The sequence below is a fragment of the Balaenoptera acutorostrata genome, chromosome 19 (assembly GCF_949987535.1).
Source record: "Balaenoptera acutorostrata chromosome 19, mBalAcu1.1, whole genome shotgun sequence".
Lineage (NCBI taxonomy): Eukaryota > Metazoa > Chordata > Mammalia > Artiodactyla > Balaenopteridae > Balaenoptera > Balaenoptera acutorostrata.
In genome coordinates, this window is record NC_080082.1 from 28,075,266 (window position 1) to 28,095,044 (window position 19,779).

General features: G+C 52.4%; 2 protein-coding genes across 8 annotated transcripts in view; both read right to left on the bottom strand.

Moving 5' to 3' along the window:
• LOC103001236 (dynein regulatory complex subunit 7) overlaps positions 1–11,627 on the bottom strand; it is a 49,959-nt gene extending 38,332 nt beyond the window's left edge. For 3 of the 4 annotated variants that reach the window (XM_007167533.3, XM_028162886.2, XM_007167538.3), the window contains exons 1-2: positions 11,204–11,627; positions 4,890–5,052 (exon numbers count right to left, since the gene is read on the bottom strand). In XM_007167533.3, the coding sequence (XP_007167595.2) occupies positions 4,890–5,052; positions 11,204–11,282 (242 nt within the window). In that variant the 5' untranslated portion in view covers positions 11,283–11,627. Of the gene's footprint in view, positions 1–4,889; positions 5,053–8,412; positions 8,479–11,203 lie in introns of those variants that run through there. The other variant, XM_028162887.2, reaches the window with a different exon arrangement.
• Positions 11,628–11,775: 148 nt separating this feature from the next.
• The window catches only part of ADGRG1 (adhesion G protein-coupled receptor G1), a 39,910-nt gene continuing 31,906 nt past the window's right edge, over positions 11,776–19,779 (bottom strand). For 3 of the 4 annotated variants that reach the window (XM_007167530.3, XM_007167529.3, XM_007167531.3), the window contains exons 10-14: positions 19,396–19,514; positions 17,243–17,511; positions 16,043–16,151; positions 14,744–15,012; positions 11,778–13,259 (exon numbers count right to left, since the gene is read on the bottom strand). In XM_007167530.3, the coding sequence (XP_007167592.1) occupies positions 13,129–13,259; positions 14,744–15,012; positions 16,043–16,151; positions 17,243–17,511; positions 19,396–19,514 (897 nt within the window). In that variant the 3' untranslated portion in view covers positions 11,778–13,128. Of the gene's footprint in view, positions 13,260–14,743; positions 15,013–16,042; positions 16,152–17,242; positions 17,512–19,395; positions 19,515–19,779 lie in introns of all 4 variants that reach the window. The other variant, XM_057534353.1, reaches the window with a different exon arrangement.

A 19,779-nucleotide genomic window follows, 5' to 3' on the forward strand; every position in this document is an offset into this window, starting at 1 on the left:
AAATATAAAGAGTAAACCATGCAAATATGTGCACATGAGCTTGGATGGTTCAGGCAATTAAAACATTCAGCCAGAAACAGTGGGATGAGATTGCCCAAATCCATTGATTGAGCTACACCAACTGATAATAGTTTTTTATTTATCTCATAAAAATCTAAATGAAGAAGTATTGTGATTTTTATTGTTACCAAATAAAATAGAGAATTGTATTTCACAATACATAGAGTTCACCTCATGCACTTAAAAAATTCCTTGGCCTTACCAAACAGCCCATGAATTTACCTTCTTGAGGGAAGATTTCCTGATCTGGTTCTCAGAGCACTTTAAAAAAATTGTTTTAGTTGTGAAAAGTAAAATATATTCAAAAAGTCTAAACCATAGATGTACAGTTGAATTTTTAGTTATAAAGTTGACACCAACTTAAGGATCATCTTCTTTGTCTGATATTGATTTAGCTCTTGAGATATCTTTTGGTTTGTGTTTGCATGATACATTTTTTCATTGTAAGTGGTGTGAGGTTCAACAACTTGTCTTTTACCTTGGAGGGGATATATTGATATTCTCTAGTCCTCTGAATGTCCAGGAGATTCACTGAGGTGATGGGACCCTGAATCCTTGTGGAGTTTGTCTCTTACCCTCTAGTTCACATATGTCTTCCTAAGGCATCTTCACAACTTGCCACTTTCTGCTCATCAGATCTAATCAGCATAAGTGAAACAAATTTTTTAAAAAAGATGAAACTCAGGCATACTGATGAGGGAAAGAAGCCAGACACAAAAGAGTATGCACTATGTGATTCTATTTGTAGGAAGTCTGAGAACAGGGAAAATCAATACTTGGTTATAGAAGTTAAAATAATGGTTACCATGAGGTGGCGCTATTGACTGGGAAGGAGCATGAGGGACCCCTCTGTGAGGCTAGAAAAGTTTTATAAGCTTAATGTGGGTGGTAATTAAAGGATGTGTATATAAATACGTAGAATTTTATTGATCTGTACAGTTAACATGTATGCATTTTGCTGTCGTGTGTGTGTGTGTGTGTGTGTGTGTGTGTGTGTGTGTGTGTGTATTATACCTCAAAATAGATTTTCTTGGAAAAAATTCAGGCTTTGGACTTCTGCTTCTGAGTAGGGTGGAGTTATTTGTGATGGATCAATGCTCTCACTGAGAACAAATAGAAAAGCTAGACATAATACAGAAATAATTTGTTAAAGGCATCAGAGCTGCTAAAGCAGAGAGGGGCTAAAATTCTGCAGAGGGAGCATCATAGAAAAATGAACTGAAAATCTGCTGTTGCTTTTTTTCCCTGGGGACATGTGCTCATTCTAAGCATGTCCTTTGTCTAAGCATGGACGAAAGGCTGGGAATTTGAGCTTCATCTGAATAGAGGTCACTGTTGGTCATAAAAAATGCCCTGCTGTCACAATATGAATGAACCTCAAAAACGTGCTAAGTGAAGAAAGCCAGATGCAAAAGACAACATGTTGTATGGTTTCCTTATATAAAATGCCCAGACAGATCAGTGGTTGACTGTGGCTGGGTTTGGATTGCAAACAGGCACAAGAGCACTTTGTCAAGTATAAACAGGGCATTTGGTGGTCTTGGTGGTGGTGTTGGGGTGGTGCAGAGGGTGAAGAAATAAACCTGGGCACTCGAAGGGTCTCAAAAGTACAGCTGATTTCTCCTCCAGACATTTTTCAGAATTGTGAGACTCTATAGTCTGAGAGGCACTAGCTAAGCTGAAAATTCTGAAAAGTAAGAGTTTTCCACAGTATTTTACTTTCTTTTAGTGGATCATAGAGACAAACGTGAAAGATAAAGCAATAAATCTTTGAGAAGAAAACATCGAAGAGTATCTTCATGATCCTGGGGATGCAAACATTTCCTAAAAAGGACCCCAAAGCATTAACTATAAAGTAAAAATCTGGTATATTACACTACATTAAAATTAAGAATGTCTGTCTGTAGTCAAAAGACAATGCTAAGAGAATGAAGAGGCAATCCACAATGAAGGAGAACATATTCATGTGTATCTATTTGCAAAGACATGTAACCAGAATATATAAAGAACCCCTAAAGATCACTCAGAAAAATTCAAACAACCCCATAAAACAACAAGCCAAAGACTTAAAAGGCCATTTCACAAAGAGGATATCAAAATGTCTAATAAATATATGAAAGATTAAGTTAAACTTAATCAGGTAAATATAATTAAAATCACCATATGATACAGTACAAACTTGCCAGAATGGCTAAAATGAAAAAGCAGACAATACCAAGTGTTGACAAGGATGTGAAACAACTAGAACTATCATACACTGATCGTGGGAGTGAAATTTGGTTTAAGAACTTTGGAAAACTGTTAGGCAGTTTCTATTAAAGCTAATCACATGCCTTCCCTATGACCCACCAATTTCACTCCTAGGAATATACCTTACAGAAATATATATGTTCACCAAAACACACGAACAAGAATATTTACAGCAACACTCTTTGTATAAGCCAGAAACTGGAGATTACCCAAATGTTACTATACAGCAACATAGTAGAATGGATAAATGACGTATGTGATATATCTATAGCTATCTATATCCATCCATATCTATCTATCTATCTAAAGAAATACACCAAAATGAAAATAATGATTATCTCTGGATAGTAAGAAGGGGAATTTTCCACTTTTCTTCTTATAGCTGCTTTCTAAATATTTTATGAAGAATAAAATTACTGGACTTCCCTGGTGGTGCAGTGGTTAAGAAGCCACCTGCCAATGCAGGGGACACGGGTTCGAGCCCTGGTCCGGGAAGATCCCACATGCCGCGGAGCAGCTAAGCCCGTGTGCCACAACTACTAAGCCTGAGCTCTAGAGCCCACGAGCCACAACTACTGAGCCCTCGTGCCACAACTACTGAAGTCCACGCGCCTAGAGCCTGTGCTCTGCAACAAGAGAAGCCACTGCAATGAGAAGCCCACACACCGCAACGAAGAGTAGCCCCTGCTCACTGCAACTAGAGAAAGCCCGCACGCAGCAACAAAGACCCAACGCAGCCAAAAATAAATAAATAAAATAAATTAATTAAAAAAATAAATAAAATTTAAAAATCAAATTACTTTTATAATTAGAGTCATTAAAATAAAGAACACTCAAATTTATTGAGTTCCTATTATTTGCTAATAACTTTTCCATGCATAATCTCCTTTAATCTCAACAACCACCCCAGGAGGAAGGCATAGGAGAGAGATCAAGAATAAAGGCTTTGGAACAGTAATGAAATGACAATGCTGGTAAGATAATGATAACAGCTAACATGTCTGAATTATGTATTTAATCTTTGCAGTAATTCTACAAGCCAGGTGTTATTTCAGCCCCATTTTACAGATGAGGAAACTGAAAGTTAACCTGTCCAAAGTCCAATTCCACTTTTGAGCACTGCCAGTCTGACCCTAGTCTGTATGACTGTACACTTCCTCTACTGCCCTCCAGACCTAGGTTCATGTTTGACTTTGCTACCTACCTGTTGTGTAACGTGGGCAAGTTACTTAACCTATGGGAGCCTTAGTTTTCTTACCTGAAAAAAGGGTTGATAACAGGACCTACCTCATAGGGTTGTAAAGGTAAAGGAGATAACTTGGCTAAGTGATAGAGTTGGGAACCGAGTCCACATCTTCTGATGTCAGAGCTCCTACTCTTCCCCAAGGTGTTTAAGCCCTCCATAAGGCAGCACAAAGAGGAGCTTCCTGAACAGCTGCTCGGAGATCCGAAGCTCCCGGAGCAGCTGCAGGTACGCATGGGAGCCTTTTCAGGCCACTGAAGTGATGGCACTCAATCAGATTGTTGTGCTAACATCAAGTCTGAGAACATAAACTTTTCACTCATTTTCTCCAACAAATATATACTGAGTGCATACAAGCCTGTCCTGAGTATCCCAGAAGAGGATGGGTAATTCCGATTGGAAGGGAGAGGAGGGGAGAAAGGCAAAGATCTTTTTGAAGGTGACTCTTGGAGATGCTGTATTCCAAACCCTTTCCTCTCCCTCAATCCAGTATCTCTTGGTCTCTTGGTCTTATCAGTCTCTTGATCTCACTGATTCTACATCATTCAACGTCTCTGACCCATCCCTCCTATCCAGGTACACAGTGCCAATTGGTGGTGGTGCTGGTGGTGGTTCAGCCCTCACTCTTACCCAGACCACCACAGTTGCATCCTACCTGCTCACGTCTCTTGTCACATCACCACCCTCATATCCTTCCCTGAAGCCTGAGCCATCTTTCTAAAATGCAAAGTTGACTATGCTTTTCCTGTATTTAAAATATATCATTGCCCTGCCCCCTCCCGCAGTGGTATAGCTTACACAACCCTTCACACTTTGGTCCCTGCTTACATTTCCAGCCCAACCCCCCCACCAACCTCCCCATTGTTGCCTCCACCCCCAGCACTTTACTCTTTCACAGTTCAAAGCACTGTAGTTCTCCCTGTATCCCCTAACACTGCTTAAGTCCAATGGGAAATCTCCTATGCAGCCTTCAAAACCCTTTCATGGGTGGCCTCATCTGTGAAGCCTTGGCAGATTTCCCTCCTTTGAGCTAACCTGGTGCCTTGTCTACCCTCTGTATGATCGCACTCTAGAATCACCATCATTTGGGGCCATGTCTCTCCCTCCACAACTCCCAATGACAGGGACAGGGGCTAATTTCACCTCTGCATCCCCTGGATCATAGGGTCTTGGTGGTCAGGGGGAATGTGGGTGTCAAACAAGGTGGAAGGGTGAGATGAGAGCGGCATTTTCTGGGTCCAAATAGGGCTGATAGCTCCATCCCTTCCTAACAGCCTCCCTACTCCACCCCTGCCGGAGCCCCCAGATTCCTGCTCCAGCTCAGAGGGCCCTTTACCTCTGCAAGTTTCCCAGGTTGCAGGATTCATTCCCTGACCGTGCACACTCTGAGAAGCACTTAGCAGTGTCCTTAAGGCCGAAGTCGTCAAATCGGTTTGCATTGATGAGTCCTTTGCAGGGTTGTCTTGACTCCTCATGTATGGTTGCGGAATTCTTCTGATCTAAGAGAGGGATACAAAGTGTGAATGGGCTGCATGGGGAGGGGCCACACGGGCAGCGGGTAGGGGAGCTCAGGCTCCAGAGTCTGGTGGTGCGGACTAGAATCCGGCTCCATCCATCCACGCTGACTGTGTGAACTTGAGCTGGACTCATACCCATCTCGTTCTTTATACACTTGCATACTATTTCAGTATATGGGTGTTGCTATGCTTTTTCAATTGGTCCCCTGTTGGTGAACATTTAGGGTGTTTTTGTTTTGTTTCGTTTACTATTTTGAATAATGCTACTTATACCTTTGTCAGCTTATGTTAAGAATTCATAGAAAACATTCCTATCCTTGGAATTTCTGTATCAAAATGTAGGAACTTTTAGAAATTGCTAAGTATTACCGAATTTCCTTCTTAAAAGGGCTACACCTATTTACACTCGCACCAAAAGTGGGCAAGAGTGACTATTTACTCACATGTTCACAGCCCTAGACTTTACCAAACTTTCAAATCTTTGCCAGTTTGAGGGGTAAAATTGAATTTCATTTCAACTTAAGAAGGAGTTTGAGCATCTATTTGTATGTCTTTTTCCATGAACTGCTTTATTGTATCCTTTGTGGGGGTGGTGGGGCTGGATCTTGACAATCTGCACCTTTACATTTCTGACTGGCCCACCAGGAACTGTGGGTGAAGTGGGCAGGGAGACGTTTACTTTTCATATTTTTACGCCCTTCTCCAGTGTTTGATTTTTTTTTTTAAATTATGTACAATATTACTTTCACATTAAATGAAACTAGTTAAATTTTAAGACAAAAATAAAATACATAGTAAAGATAATGGCAGACCAAAGTTAGGGTAAACGTAGGTAAAAAAATAACATTTTCAAGTGGATTTTATGATAATTAGCCCTATATGTGACAATGTTTTAAGTAGCTTGTAAAGGAACTTCAGTTTTCTGTTAGACTGTAAAGATATTCATAACACGTTGTTTAATGGGAAAAATCACATGATGGGTGAGCATGTGTATAATAACATCCACGTTTGCTTTTTAAACAGAGGAGGAAGAGAGAAAGAAGAAGGAAGGAAGGCGTAAGAGAAAAAGAGAAAGAGGGAAGAAGAGCAGAGAGGGGGAGGAAATTGTCAGCTCCAGGGAAGGCACCATTCTCTTTGTAATTCCAGCCCTCTGTGTGCCTGAGGGGTTACACATGGGTGCTGGGTGCAGGGGGCAACTCGGTGGGTGTTAACAGAGCCTCCCTCCTGGCCTGCCATGAAATTTCAGGGCCATTGGGCTTGTGAAGCTCTTGGCAAGTACCTGGTGCGGAGAAGATTATGAAACATCGTTTTTGCAATTATTTTTGGAAGACGTTAGAAGAAGCATTTAGCCCAGACTGGGAGAGCCTGAACCAGGCCAGTGCGCGGGAGGCCGGCCCCTCCAACCCACCCTACTCTTCTCCATCCCGCTCTGCCCCAGAGCTTGGCCTCCAAGGACCACCTCAATCTGCATTCATATGGGGGGGGGGGAGGAGGTCAGAGGTCAGGGCAGTACTCGCCCCTCCCTAAGGCTCCCCACCAGTGGCCTGCTTCCCTCTGTCAACAGCCACAGCTTCTTGTCCCTTGTGCCAGCCCTGACAGGTCCTTGGTAAAGTATCCCTTTATTAAAGAGTGTGTCTGCTTCCCTCTGGGCCCCCACCATGCCCTGGACTCTTCTGAAGCACCCCATCACTCTGCTAGACTGTGAGTCCCTTGAGGGCAGGGACCACATGGTATATGAGCACAGGGCCTGACGCTGAGAAGAGGGCTCCAGCAGCGCTTCTGGAATGAATGAACGAAAGAGCAAATGAACGCATGGCAACTGCCCCAAAATGTCCACAGAAGAAGGAGCCTTGGGCTTCCCTAGTGGCGCAATGGTTGAGAATCCGCCTGCCAATGCAGGGGACACGGGTTCGAGCCCTGGCCTGGGAAGATCCCACATGCCACGGAGCAACTAAGCCCATGCGCCACAACTACTCAGCCTGCGCTCTAGAGCCCGCAAGCCACAACTACTGAGCCCACCTGCCACAACTATTGAGACCTGCGCGCCTAGAGCCCGTGCTCCGCAACAAGAGAAGCCACCGCAACGAAGAGCAGCCCCCGCTCGCCACAACTAGAGAAAAGCCCACGCTCAGCAACAAAGACCCAACGCAGCCAAAATTAATTAATTAATTAATTAAAAAAAAAAAAAAAAGGAGCCTTCCCTCTAGACATAAACCTCTCGGGGCTCCTCACACTGTTTAAACAGCTGAACCAGAGCACCCGTCACCATAGGGTAAACTCCATCACTCGGGGGAGCCTTCAAGGCCCGACCAGAAAATTACAACTTTCATGAGGGGCCCAGGGTCCTTATGAGACCGAACAAGAGCCACTAGTGGTTGTGAAGTTAATTAATCCATCAGGTGTTGCCGCCATCCCGCCGGGACAGCCCAGCCATTTTTCACACTTTTTGGAGCCATAGACTAAACTTTGCGTTTCCCTGAATCTCCCAACATTTGAAGAGAAGAGGGTTTTTTGAAGCCCCAAAAAGAGGTCGGTCCGTACGCGCAAAGCCGTGTGACCGCATGCTGGACACACACAGGGGTGGGGGACAGGCACGCAGGCCACTCACTGAAGCAAGAGCGAAACGGCAGGAGCATGCAAGGCTCGGAGATGCATGCACGGGGCGGGCGCAGCTTCCTCTGCCCGAGGGGATCCCTGCAGACGGCACAGAGCGCCAGGGAGAGCTGGCCAGGTGGGCCAGGGGTGGGGCCGGCTTTCTTGGGAGCGGGGACAGCAAGGGCCGGGCCAGGCGCCCTCCAGCTGCCTCTGGACAACCACCGCCTGGCTGTGGGCAAGGCCGAGCACGAAGGGGCAGGAAGAGCCTTGTTCCCGGCTTGGATGACTGAGGACCGGGGGACCGCTGAGGGGACACGGATGGGAGCCGGCGTGACAGGGGAAGGGGGGTGGACGGGGTCGGGGGAGGGCTGTGCAGGCCCGGCCCGGCCTCAGCCTCGAGGGTCCCAGCCGCCTTCCCCTGGAGCTCAGAGGCCATCTGGAGAAGAGCTTGTCCTGGGCCCACCCGTGTCCCAGAGCCAGGCCTGTCGGGTAGCCGCAGTCTGAGGGACGAAGTGTGGGCGCACCCCCCATGCTCTCCCATCTCCAGGGCGCTGTGGGGAAGCAAAGGGGACCTGAGACCAGGGCTGACCAAAGTCTATCGGGAGAGCAGGACTGACCCCAACGACGGAGGAGGTGCTGCGGCCGTCAGGTGGGCTCCTCGGAGGACCTGCTCCAGACGCCCCCCTCCCTGCCCCCGACCCTGGGTCTCCCCGGCTTGGCCAGAGGCGTGAGGAGCCGGCCGCTCACCTGAGGCCAGGTGCAGGAGGAGCAGGACGCCCAGGGCCCTGCGGGCCACCATCCCTGGCCAGCCTGGTCCACACCGGCCGGAGCCCTGCAGCTGCGCGTCCGGCCGCTCCCAGGCTCTGCCGAGCCGGCCCACCCCCGCCCCCCGCCACGGCCGCAGCGTTGCCGCTTCCTGTGGCCCCGCTCACACCCTTCCTGCTCCATGGCACCGTCGGTTGGGTTGTGAAAGGTGAGTGTGGGCAACCGGGCAGCGTTCCTAGTCTCACCCCGCCCCGTGACCACCTGCAGAGCAGACCCGACTCGGCAGGAGCTGCTGAACCCACCCAGGGATGCTGCGCCCAGGGCCTCGTCTGGGTGGGTGCTGCGGGGCTGGGGTTCAGCGGCCACAGAGGCCTCGGCACCCGAGCAGGGCCCTGGGGAGTGACAGTGAGCCAGGCTTCGGAGTCAGGAACCCTTACCTCAGATGCTCCTTTCACAAGCTGGGGGCCTCCCTGAGCCTGTTTCCTCCTCTGTGAAGCGCATACAGCAATGCGGCTGCCCCCTAGGGCTGTGCTGGGGTCTGAGGAGGCCGGCAGCATGCCGGGCGCACGCGCACGGCCTGGCTATAGGGATGAGGATGAAGATGTGGAGAGCGTTCGCACTCCCTCATTCATGCCTGTGATTTGGACAAGACCAGGCTCAAGCCCACGCCTGCTGGGGTCCAGAGGAGGAGCCAGCCCTGGAGGCCCCGGGGCCCCTCCCCCCACAGCAGACTGAATAACAGGAGGGGCAGGATGGCGGGGGACAGGAGCATGGGCCCTGGGGGTTGCTCCGGCCTGGGCTGACATCTGTCCTGGCCACTTCCTGGAGGCCTGAGTTTGTGTGAGCCGACCTCTGCTAAGGAGGCAAGTTTCTCACAAGGCATGGGGAGAGCTCCTGAGATGATGCCTGTGGAATTGCTCAGTCAGTGGGCGTGGCCATTATTATCACTATCATGATTATCAGTACTGTGAAATTATCATCACCATTGCCCAGCGGGTCACGGGTGGCCCAGACGGGAAGTGGGGCAGCAAACACATATGGGTTGCAGTATGTAGGCAGCGGAAGGGCTGACCACCCAGGCCCCCACTGTGGTGGCCCCAAGGAAGCCATGTGGATGAGGCCAGGGCCCTTGGCTGGCTACTTCGAGATCAGAAGGTGAAGGGCGCTCCGCCAAGGAAGTACATCATCACCAGCATCCGCTCTCGGGGCCACACGGCCAGAGCTGGCCCTGCTCCACCCTGGGGTCTAATGGGGACCCGCCCAGCCCTGACTGGCCTCTATTTCCCCTTCCTCCCACACAGTGTCCGGACAGGACTCAGTCTCCTGCTAGGCCCTCTGGGCCTGGGGTGGGTCAGGGCCACTCATGGGGCGTGGGTGGCAGGTGGGAATCTGACATGGGCCCCAGGCACTTCCTCTGCAGGGAAGGCTGGGAGGGTGAATGCCCCTCCTCCCACCCAGCCACATGTCCCGGCAAGGGGAGAGGGTGGACGGCTTTGTGAACTGTGACCTGCTAGGCCCACCCCTGGAGACCCACCCTGCGCCTGGGCCCTCCAGAGGGGCTCATGGATGCCTGTTTGTAAAGAAGAGCCTGGAGGCCTGCAGACCAGGACCCAGATCGTGTGCAGTACACCTGGGATGACAGGACCGGGGACTGGCAAAGTGGCAAGGAGGGTCCAGCAGAGCCAGAGGGAGGGCCACCTCTCCTGGGCCCCACGGGGGCTGGGGATTGGCCTGGGGCCACTTGGAGCCCTGGGACCGCTAAATTCCAGGGGAAACCTTCCCCTTCTGCCACCTCCCACCCCCAGCTTGTGCATACGGCTCCAGGTGGGCACCTGTCTCCAGGAGCGAGGCCTCCAGTACTCTGGCCAGGCCTGGCCAGCACTCACACCCTGGCCACTCCAAACCATTTCCCACTCCAAAGGGGAAACAAACCTGGCCACGTCCTGGTGGGAAGAGTGGTCCTATCGTCCAAAGTCCCACAGCCCAGAGAAGCGCATGGTAAAAACCATCAGGGTCAAGGAGCACCACGGAGCTGTCAGGTGGCCCGTGCAGGGCGGGTCACGAGAGGATGGGACCCGACCCAGCACCCCAGCCCCACTACCTGAGCTGACCTCGGAAACAGAAACTAGGTGTCAAGAGAGTTCTTTGAAGTGGGAGAATTTGAGGGGAGTCCCACCTGCCCGGGGGAGGGGGCTGGGTCCCTTCCTTCCCTCTCTGAGGATGGGGGAGGTATCCCCTCAGGTCTAGCCAAGTGATGGGGGTCCAAGAGACCCGAGAGAGGTCTCTGAGAGCGGAGCTGGCTCTGATTCCACCCAGCTGCTCAACCGGGACACCGTGGGGAAGGTTTGTCCTCTGTCCTCAGGGGTTGGGGCACAAGAGGAGCCCGCCACCTGGAGAAGGTGGAGGCAGAGGCCAATGGAAGCAGCAGGAGGAGGGGTTGGGAGAGAGGCAGGGGGCAGGGGGTTCCCACGTGCCAAGGTCCCTGCAGGTCCCCAAACATCCCACATTCACGCTCATCACACCACTGCCAGTCCCCTAGCCACCAAGGCACTTCACACCCGTCCCGTCCAACTCGAGAGCTGCCTCTTTCCCTGGCCTGCGCTCCCCCTGGAGCAGCCAGAAGAGGAGGGAGGAGACTGCAGGGGCGGAAAGCTCAGATGTGGGCCTGGGCTGGACCTGTGCTGGACCTTTAGACCTGGACACAGAGAGCCGTGATCGAACAAGACTGCTCCCATAACTGAAGGGGGACAGAAACTTATTTGACCTGCCTCACCTGTGTCACAGAATGGAGAGGGGAAATTTGACGGGACAAGTTTGAAGGCAGTGATGGCAGAAGAGTCCAGTCGTTTCATTCTTGCAGACCATCCACTTCACACCGGTCAATAAACTGGTTACACAGGTCCCGCGACCAGCCAAGGGCTGAATTCAGCCCTCAGACGTGATATCTTTGACCAGAGAATATTTTGGATTAGCCAAGTTTTTTAAATCAGGGGATTTTACACCAGCACGATCTGGATTTCTTATTTGTCGTAAAAGGCAGGCAGTCTGGCTACACGGGCCTTCATCCCTCCGAGGTGGCGACCGGCTGGAGCGGAGCAGCTGCTGCATTCTCTGCGTGGGGCTCGTAACCTTCAGTTCACCACAGACCCCGCGCAGCACTGACACCCAGTTGCCATTCCTCCCCGCAACTTTGCCCTGACAACGTTTCCAGCAGATGTCTTTCACACATGGCCCTCTTCTATTGTTCATGTTTCCTGATTGGCCCCCAGGTGTTTTTTTATCATTGATTCTTAAGCACAGAAAAAAGCTCAGAAGGAAATTCTTGCCGCAGTTGGTTAGGTGATAACAGCTGATTTTTATTTTTTCTATGTACTCTTCTACAGCTTCCAAATTCTCTACGATGAACATGTACTTCTTTTTAATATGAAAAGACAAATGAACTGGTAATTACAAAGAAAATCCTCCCCATCTTTAAGGCTGAGAGCCAGATCAAATGCTGCCTCCTACAGGAAGCCTTCCTGGAGTCCCAGCCAGGAATGATGGCTCCCCCAACTCTGTGCCTGTACCTCTAAGAGTTCTTGTCTCATGCCTGCCTCCCACATTAGACTGAGAGCTCGCAGGGGAAGCGACCAGGTCTGGCCACCTGTGTCCAACAGAATTAACTGTGATGGGCTGCGAGGTGCGCTCAAGATCGTCTGCAGGGTTTCTACGGAGCATGTCAGGCTCTACAAGCATCACCAGCGGAGGCGTGTCTCAGTCTTTGGAATGCTGAGGTGGAAACAAATTTGGACTGCTACGTTCCACAGTTCTTGCCACAAGAGGGCTTCGGGAGAGGCTGCGGCCCCCTGTGAGGTGTGGGCTTGGCAGTGGTGAGCTAGGGTGATGCAGCTGTGGAGAGGCCCACATGGAAAGATGGACCTAGCCCAGCCCAGAACGTTTATACTAAGCCGAGTCAGGGGCAGGCAAACGCCCATGCAGTAGATAAAGGCTTACAGCAGGCACCAGGTAGCTCTCGGGAACCGCTACCCAAAATCCAGCATTGGAATTGGGGACTCCGGGCTGTGAGTGGAGGGCTAAGGAGGTCCAAGGAGAGGAAGGGAGGACCAGGAAGGGGAGAGGGAGGGCTGGGGAGGCTGACAAAGGGTGATGGCCCTGGGCTCAGAGGGCCAGCATAACGACAGCCCAGCTCCCTCCCTGGGCTGTCATTATGCTCCAGGGAGGGAGTGCTCCTCCTCCAGGGGTCTGGCTCAAAGCTCTGCCCCAACTCATTTTCCCTGCGGGCCATCCTTAGATTAAAATGACAGGGGCTACAGAGTGCCCTCATGGTGATCACCAGAGACAGAACAGCTGTGGCACATTCCTGTCCTGGGCTGGGGCACAGGGCCAAGGATGCCACCAGCCTCCAAGGTCCAAGGCCTGCAGATTCCAGCCATGAGGGCCAGTCCAGTGGTGGTGCATTAAGACCAGCCTTCAGTCCCATTCCTGAGCCCCCTGAGCTGGACCCAAGAGGCAAGTAGCCCCCCGGCCAATTCAGAAGGCCCAGCTTGGGAGTCTGGCTGCCATGGCAACAGCCGCATCCTTCCGAGGTCCTTGGGCCTTCTCAAGTCTCCGGCTGGCTTGGCCTGGCTGCAGAGGCCACAAGCAGCAGTGAAGAGAGACCGCAACTCTGCTTCCTCACATCGGCGGGGGGCTGGCGGCCTAGATGCGGCTGGACGAGGTGCTGCCCGAGCTGATGGGGAGCCTGGTACTGTCCGAGCTGCTCTTCAGAGGGGAGGGCCCACCCCGGGCCTGCAGGCGCATGGACCAGTACCAGAGGAAGATGAGGAAGCCTGTGGGGGGGCACAGGGCTCAGAGGTTGGGGGCAGCCCCAGCCCAACCCCACTCCCTTCCACTTTGACCCAGATCTGCCCCTGCCCTCCTCCCTACACAGGTTCCCCACACCGATGTGATCCCAGGAGCACCTACTATGCGCCAGGCACTGGGCAATGCCCTGTACATCATCTCGCTTTATTCTCTCCAGGTTCCTTGAGATCAGACCTCATCATTACTATTCTATTTTACAAATGAGGAGACGGAGGCCCATGAAGATAAGGGGCTTGGCTGAGCCAGGAGTCAAGCAGCAGTGGTCAGGCCCCGGAGCCCACCTGCTTAAGTACCACGTGATGTGCTCCTCCCCAAATCATAATACTGTGATTTATTAATAGCTCAGTAAATGTGTGAATTTATGGGCATCATTTATAATCCCTACAGAGTCCCCTTCACTTCACAGATGAGAAAACAAAGACTCACCTCCCTCACACACCACTCCCATTGCATGGGGACCCCATGGAGGCCTTGCCTTCCCTGTTTTCCTGCCCAAGTCCTCCTCCCTACCCAGCACGGCCAAGAACAAAGGTAGGTGTGTGTGTATGTGTGTGTGTGTGTGTGTGTGTGTGTGTGTGTGTGTGTGTGTATGTGTGTGTATGTGTGAGATGTTGGGGGGCGGGGGTAGAGGGGTGCAGGTAGAGCAGGAAGGGACCCTGATGGCATCAAGCCAGGCCCTCATGATCCAGCCCCTCTGCTCCTCTCCCCTCACCTCCTCCCCCTGCCCCCCACTCACTACCCCTTAGCCCTGCTCCTCCTCACTATTCTTCCAACACATAACCTAGTTCTAGCCTCAGGACCTTTGCTCATGCTTCTCCCTCTGCCTGGAGCACATCACCCCTAGACCAGGTCTCCTCAGCTTGTAACGTGCACCGCATTCCCTGGGCGTCTGTTACAAGGAGGATTCTGACTCGGCAGGTCTGGGGTGGGCCAGAGTCTGTGTTTGTAACAAGCTCCTGACGATGCTCATGCTGCTGGTCCGAGAAACACACTTGGAGTAACGGGCCCTTGATCTCTCCATGGCTGGATCCTTCTGTTGTCTTCAGATGTCTCCTACACAGAGAGGCTTCCCTCCCCCAAGTGTCCCCCACCCAAGCTCAGACTGTCCATCACATTGCCCACTAGTACTTCCCTCCTCTCCTAGATGCCCTTTGATGTCTGTGACCTTGCTTGTCACACTTGGTCTTCCCAGTAGAGATGAGCTCTGTGGAAGCAAGGCCCTTGCCTGACCAGTTCACAACTACAGCACTAGGGCTTAACATAGGGCCTGTACATTATAAGTACTCAATAAAGACTTGTCAACTGTGGCCTGGATGCCCCCATTTTATGAATGGGAAGGCTGAGGCCCAAAGAAGGCCCTTCAGGTCATCTGGGTCATCTCTTCCCTGGTCTGTTCTCTATGTATGGGCACCCTGCCTGGGCCAGGGGGTGGGGTTTTCTCCATGCCTACCTTGGAAGGAGGTGATGATGCTGAAAAAGTATAGGACCACAAGCTGGAAGGTGCCAGAAGCAAAGGAGAAGAAGACCAAGGCCCAGGGCAGGCCGAGGACCAGACTGAGACCCAGCAGGGTCAGCACGTGGGGCCACTTCTGGGCGTGTGGGCGCAGCCGCAGGATCTGCACCACCATCGTGCCCAGCATGGCCATGTTGAACAGAAACACCAGGCTGAAGAGGCCCAGGTTGGTGACGTGGCTGACCAAGGAGTCCCGGATCCAGCACCTATGGGCAAGGGCACGAAGGCTCATTGCAAGGCTGGGCTGGCACGGTGCTTTCTGGGCCATGGGCAAGCACCATAGTGAGCCCGAGTACAGGGCAGCTGCTTTAAACACCACTGACTCAAGGGCCAAAAAGTCACTCTCCTTTCAATTCTCCTTTATTCCTACTCTGTAGTCGAGAGAAAGACTTAGTTTGGTCCTAAAACGTGTTTAACACTTCTAACACTTGCTAGTATCCCTTTTCAAAAAAAGCCAGACTTTTAGGCTCACTGCTTTCATCAAGAATTTAGTACCAGGGTTTTCTTGTTCCTGTGTTTGCTTTCATGACTACTCACTGTTTATGACAAGTAATGCTTATTTCCCATTTATAGTTGATATGATTTTTTAAAAAATACATTTAACAAGCCAGATGATTTAAAGAAAAAATTAAACAAATAATAATACAGATGGCACAAAGTGAGGCAAAAATCACAAGGTCATGATGTAAAAAACTGAAATTTTCAAAACACTGAAGGAATGGAAAGGGTTCCTTCCTAGCCTAGGGCTCAGGAGCCCTGGATTCTAGTCTAGGTTCAGGGGGACACACAGGCCAGGCCACCACCAGCCTGGGTGAATTAGGTGAGTGGAGGAGGACTGGATTTCAGCCCCACTCATCCCCCAGATGGGTGCCTTTGAGCAGTGTGGTGTGGATTCCTGCCTTCTCTGGGCCTCAGTCTTTCCATTTTTCCATGGGGAAGAAGATAGAAGGGTGCAGCAAAGGAACATGATGGAGGTTCAGCTGCTCCAACCCATACTCCCACTCGCAAGTGGGGAAACTGAGGCCCAGAGAGGGGCCAGGACCTGTGCAAGGTCATCTGGCAAGTGACTGGCAGATCCAGGCCCGTTCTCACCCTCCCTGAGAGAAGGGTCACCCCAATACCCCCAGCAGCTTGGCACCCAGGAGTCTCCTGGTCAGCATGACCTGGGCCCAGGCTACTCTCTGACCTCTGCACCATGAGGCTCACTTTCCTGCCCCCACTGCACAAGCCACTCACATGGAAGGGTAGATGACACTCTCTGGGGTCCTGTGCACAGCTAGGATGATGGGGCCATAGTTGTTCACATCCACCAGTGCCACCAGCATCACCAGGAAGATGGGGAAGCCTGTGGGCAACAAAGCATGGAGCTCCATGTCCCACCCTCTGAGGCCTGCCCTCCCCTTCCCTCTGGTGAGACCTCCTCTCAGACCCATGCCTACCCAGCCCCATCTGGGGCAGGTCCTCCAAGCTCAGACCCACCCTTCTCCTTTCCAGTTCTGGTTTCTCATAAAGGGAGCCCATTTCCCCTGACCTTACCCCTGCACCCTCAGCATCCTGAGGCCCCCTAGGGGAAAAGGCCTGCAGTTCCCTGCTGTGGGGCTGGCTGTCACAAGGAGAGATGGGAGGAGCAGAAAGGACATTGGTGGGGTGGAGGACAGTTCAACAGGGGACATCTAGAGTTATACCCCGAGGGGATGTCTGCCCTGGGCCTTGACCTTGTCCATGAGGTGGAGATTGAGAGCTCCCTGGAAGGGTTGCCCACCACCAAACACCTGGATTTTGACAAAGAACCAACCCTGAAGAAATTTCATGTAAAACAATGAAGTGAACCAAGAAAGGGCCGAATGAGAAACACGGGAGGAGCAGCAAGTTGGGGTCAGGGACATGTGGAGGTTGGTGGACCTGTGCAATGTTCAAGGACTTGTGGTGTGTGCCCCTGGGCCTCCAGGTCTGACAAAAGAGAGGTCTGGGCCACAGGTGAATTGGGTTGCTGTTGGCCAAGAACAAATACCAGAGCCACGGGGAATCTGTTAACTGAGGTTCATGGGGATCCACAGGCAGGGCCACCACGAGCCTGGGTGAATTAGGTGAGGACTGAATTACGGCCCCACTCATCCACAACTGGGTGCCTTTGAGCAGTGCACAACCTGCACATCCATACATGGTGGCTCCATCTGCAAACCCCACTTGTAAAAGAGTGAGAGGTGTAGAGAATATGTAAGCGTTTCTTGGGGACAGGGCTCATCACCTCATCTTCCTAAAGAGGACCTTGACCTAGCCAAGGTAAACAACCCCTGAGGATGGGTGAGTGAAGGAAGCAGTGAGGGAATAGTCAGAGGGGTAGGTGGAGAAGTGGAACCAAGTGCCCATGTTTTGCCAGAAACCAAGAGGAAAAGGCAGGTCTGGGGGGCCCGCCAACCCCCTCCACCAACTTACCCCAGCCCACGATGCCCAGCTTGAGCAGGTAGCCTGGCACATAGGTGCCGAAGACCTCGACCACGAGTCGGTAGAGGTTGTAGCCCTCGAGGCCCATCCAGGAGAGGCAGGCGAGCAGGGAGAAGTGCAGAAAGATGGCACTGGCGCGGCAGGCAGCCTCGGAGCCTGCCAGGGCCACCGGCTCGCTGAGCAGGAAGCTCACATCCAGCAGGAAGACGGCCAGCAGCAGGTTCATGTGCACCTTGATGGTGTAATCCCTAGACTTCCTCCTGCACAGGCAAGGGTGGAGGTAGGGCAGGCAGGGTCACTCTGGTGGCCAGCGTGGGAAGGCAGGGAGGTGGGAGGTGTGCCCGCCCACCCCTCCTCCTCCAGGCAGCCTTCCCAGGCTACACGTGCACACACGCGCACACACACACACACACACACACACACACACGGCCTCCTGTGGCTACAGCTAGGCTCTGTCCCCGTGCACCTACCATGTGTCCAACACCCACAGGCTCAGGCACCGTGTGTGCATTTAACGGCAGATTTAACCAAGCACAGCGAGGAAGACAAATCAGCCACTACAATCAACCAGATGCTCCCAAAGTCAAGAAGGGAAAGACTGGATTTTTTGCTGTTTTGGAGAATCCATGCCACCCGTGTCCTGTGTCTGCCTGTCTGTCTGCACTACTGTGCATCTGTGAGCACACGCTGTGTGGCCTGTGTCCTTGAGTTTGCAAGTCTGTGTGTGCACGTCCTGCTCCCGTCCCAAGACACTGTGCGGTGCAGGGCACTGTCAGCCTTTCTGTCCGCCTGGCACCATCCACTGCCTGCTCCAGAGAGTGCGGAAGAACACCTACCATCCTGGATCCCCATGCCCACCCTACCCCTAACCTGAGGCACCACCTTAGGCTGGCCCGATCCCCCTCACCCTCAGTTTACTCGTCTGTGAAGTGGGAGGACGGCCCCCCTCGCAGGGTTGGGGTGAGGGTTACACTGATACAAAGCATCTGGCACAGATAAGATGCTCAGTCCCTAAGGGTTCCTGTCCCTTTGTCCTGGGGCACTTCTGTGATCAATGGGCAGGTGCTGGGAGGGGCTTGTGCCCTCACCCCCAGCTCTCCACTCGGCCTGCCAGCCGTCCCTCCTCATCGCCGGCTCCAGCCCCACCACGTGTGCAGCTGTGGCCACGCCTTCACACGGCTCTACCCTCCCCGGTCCCCGCAAGGAGAGTGAGCGCACTCCAAGAGCCTTCATTCTCCAGTAGAACTAAGGACGTCTCCCTTCCACCCAGACGGGTCCAGGGCCCAGCTGCAGGTGGACCTCGGTTTAGGCCAAGCCCAGCACTGACAATGCAGACCCCACACACAGCCGGCCTGAGGGTGGGTGGAGGCGGTCTTCACCCCACCAAAGGCGGCCCCTTCTCTCAGCGGGCACCCAAACGACTGGGGGGACACACGCCTCCATGGAGCCAGGGAGTCAGGCCTCAAACCAGACACTAGGGAACAGGGGCTGGAGAAAAATCTGGAGGCTCTACCTGTCCACAGCGGCCACTGCCAGGCAGCTCCGCTAACCCCGGCCTCGTGGGCCTGGAGCCAGCCTGCTTGGGTTCAAGCCTGCTTCTACCACTTCCCCGCTGTGTGACCTCAGTCAAGTCACTTACTCTCTCTGAGCACTCTTCCATAGGGCCCTTGTGAGGATGAACCAGGTTCATGCATGTAAAGCACTTAGAACCGTGTGTGGCATGTGGGCCGCTTGATGTAAGTGTTCACCATTATCATTACCATCACCGTCATATTATCATGTGCCCCCAGCGGTATCACATCTGGTTATTCAAAGACAGGAATCTAGATTCTTATGTCAACTCTCCCAATTTTAAATGTTGGCAGTTAATGAAAACTGGAAATGCTATGTTACCCAAACTTTTAAATGTTGGCAGTTAATGTAAACTGGAAATGCTATGTTACCCAAACACCACAGATCTGAGCAGGAAATGCCACCCCTGGGGGTCAGCTGGCTGCACCTCCCAGGGCTTCCACAAATATACACACGTTTCGGGGTCAGTCAGGCCAATCTCCAGGGTGGGTCTCCCTCATTGTGGGGTCCCAGCCCGGGGGCCTGGAATGGAGGTTCTCCCTGCCCCCTTCCCTCTTGCTCCCAGGTCCTACCTAGAGCACAGGTAGGCAGCGATGGTGAGGACGCAGGCCACGGCGGAGATGACACAGCCCACGTAGGAGAGGAGGGTCAGGTACTGCTTGTGTATGGCGTCCACCTCCACAGAGGTAACCTGGGTCCACGAGACAGGTCAGGGCTGGCCTCAGTGCCCCCACCTCGACACTGAGGGTTTGCCCAGATGGAGGTCTAACCCGTGGTCCCTGGATGGCCTTGGGCGTCTATGAACCACACCTGCCCCCCAAACTGAGCAGAGTGTGGTCCCATGAGTGCATTTTTCACCACATTCTCAAATGGATCCCCGTCCCACCAAGGTCAAGAACCCTCCACCAGAGAATCCCTTTTCTGTCCTGGCACTAATTATTTTTCTGTAGCTTTCA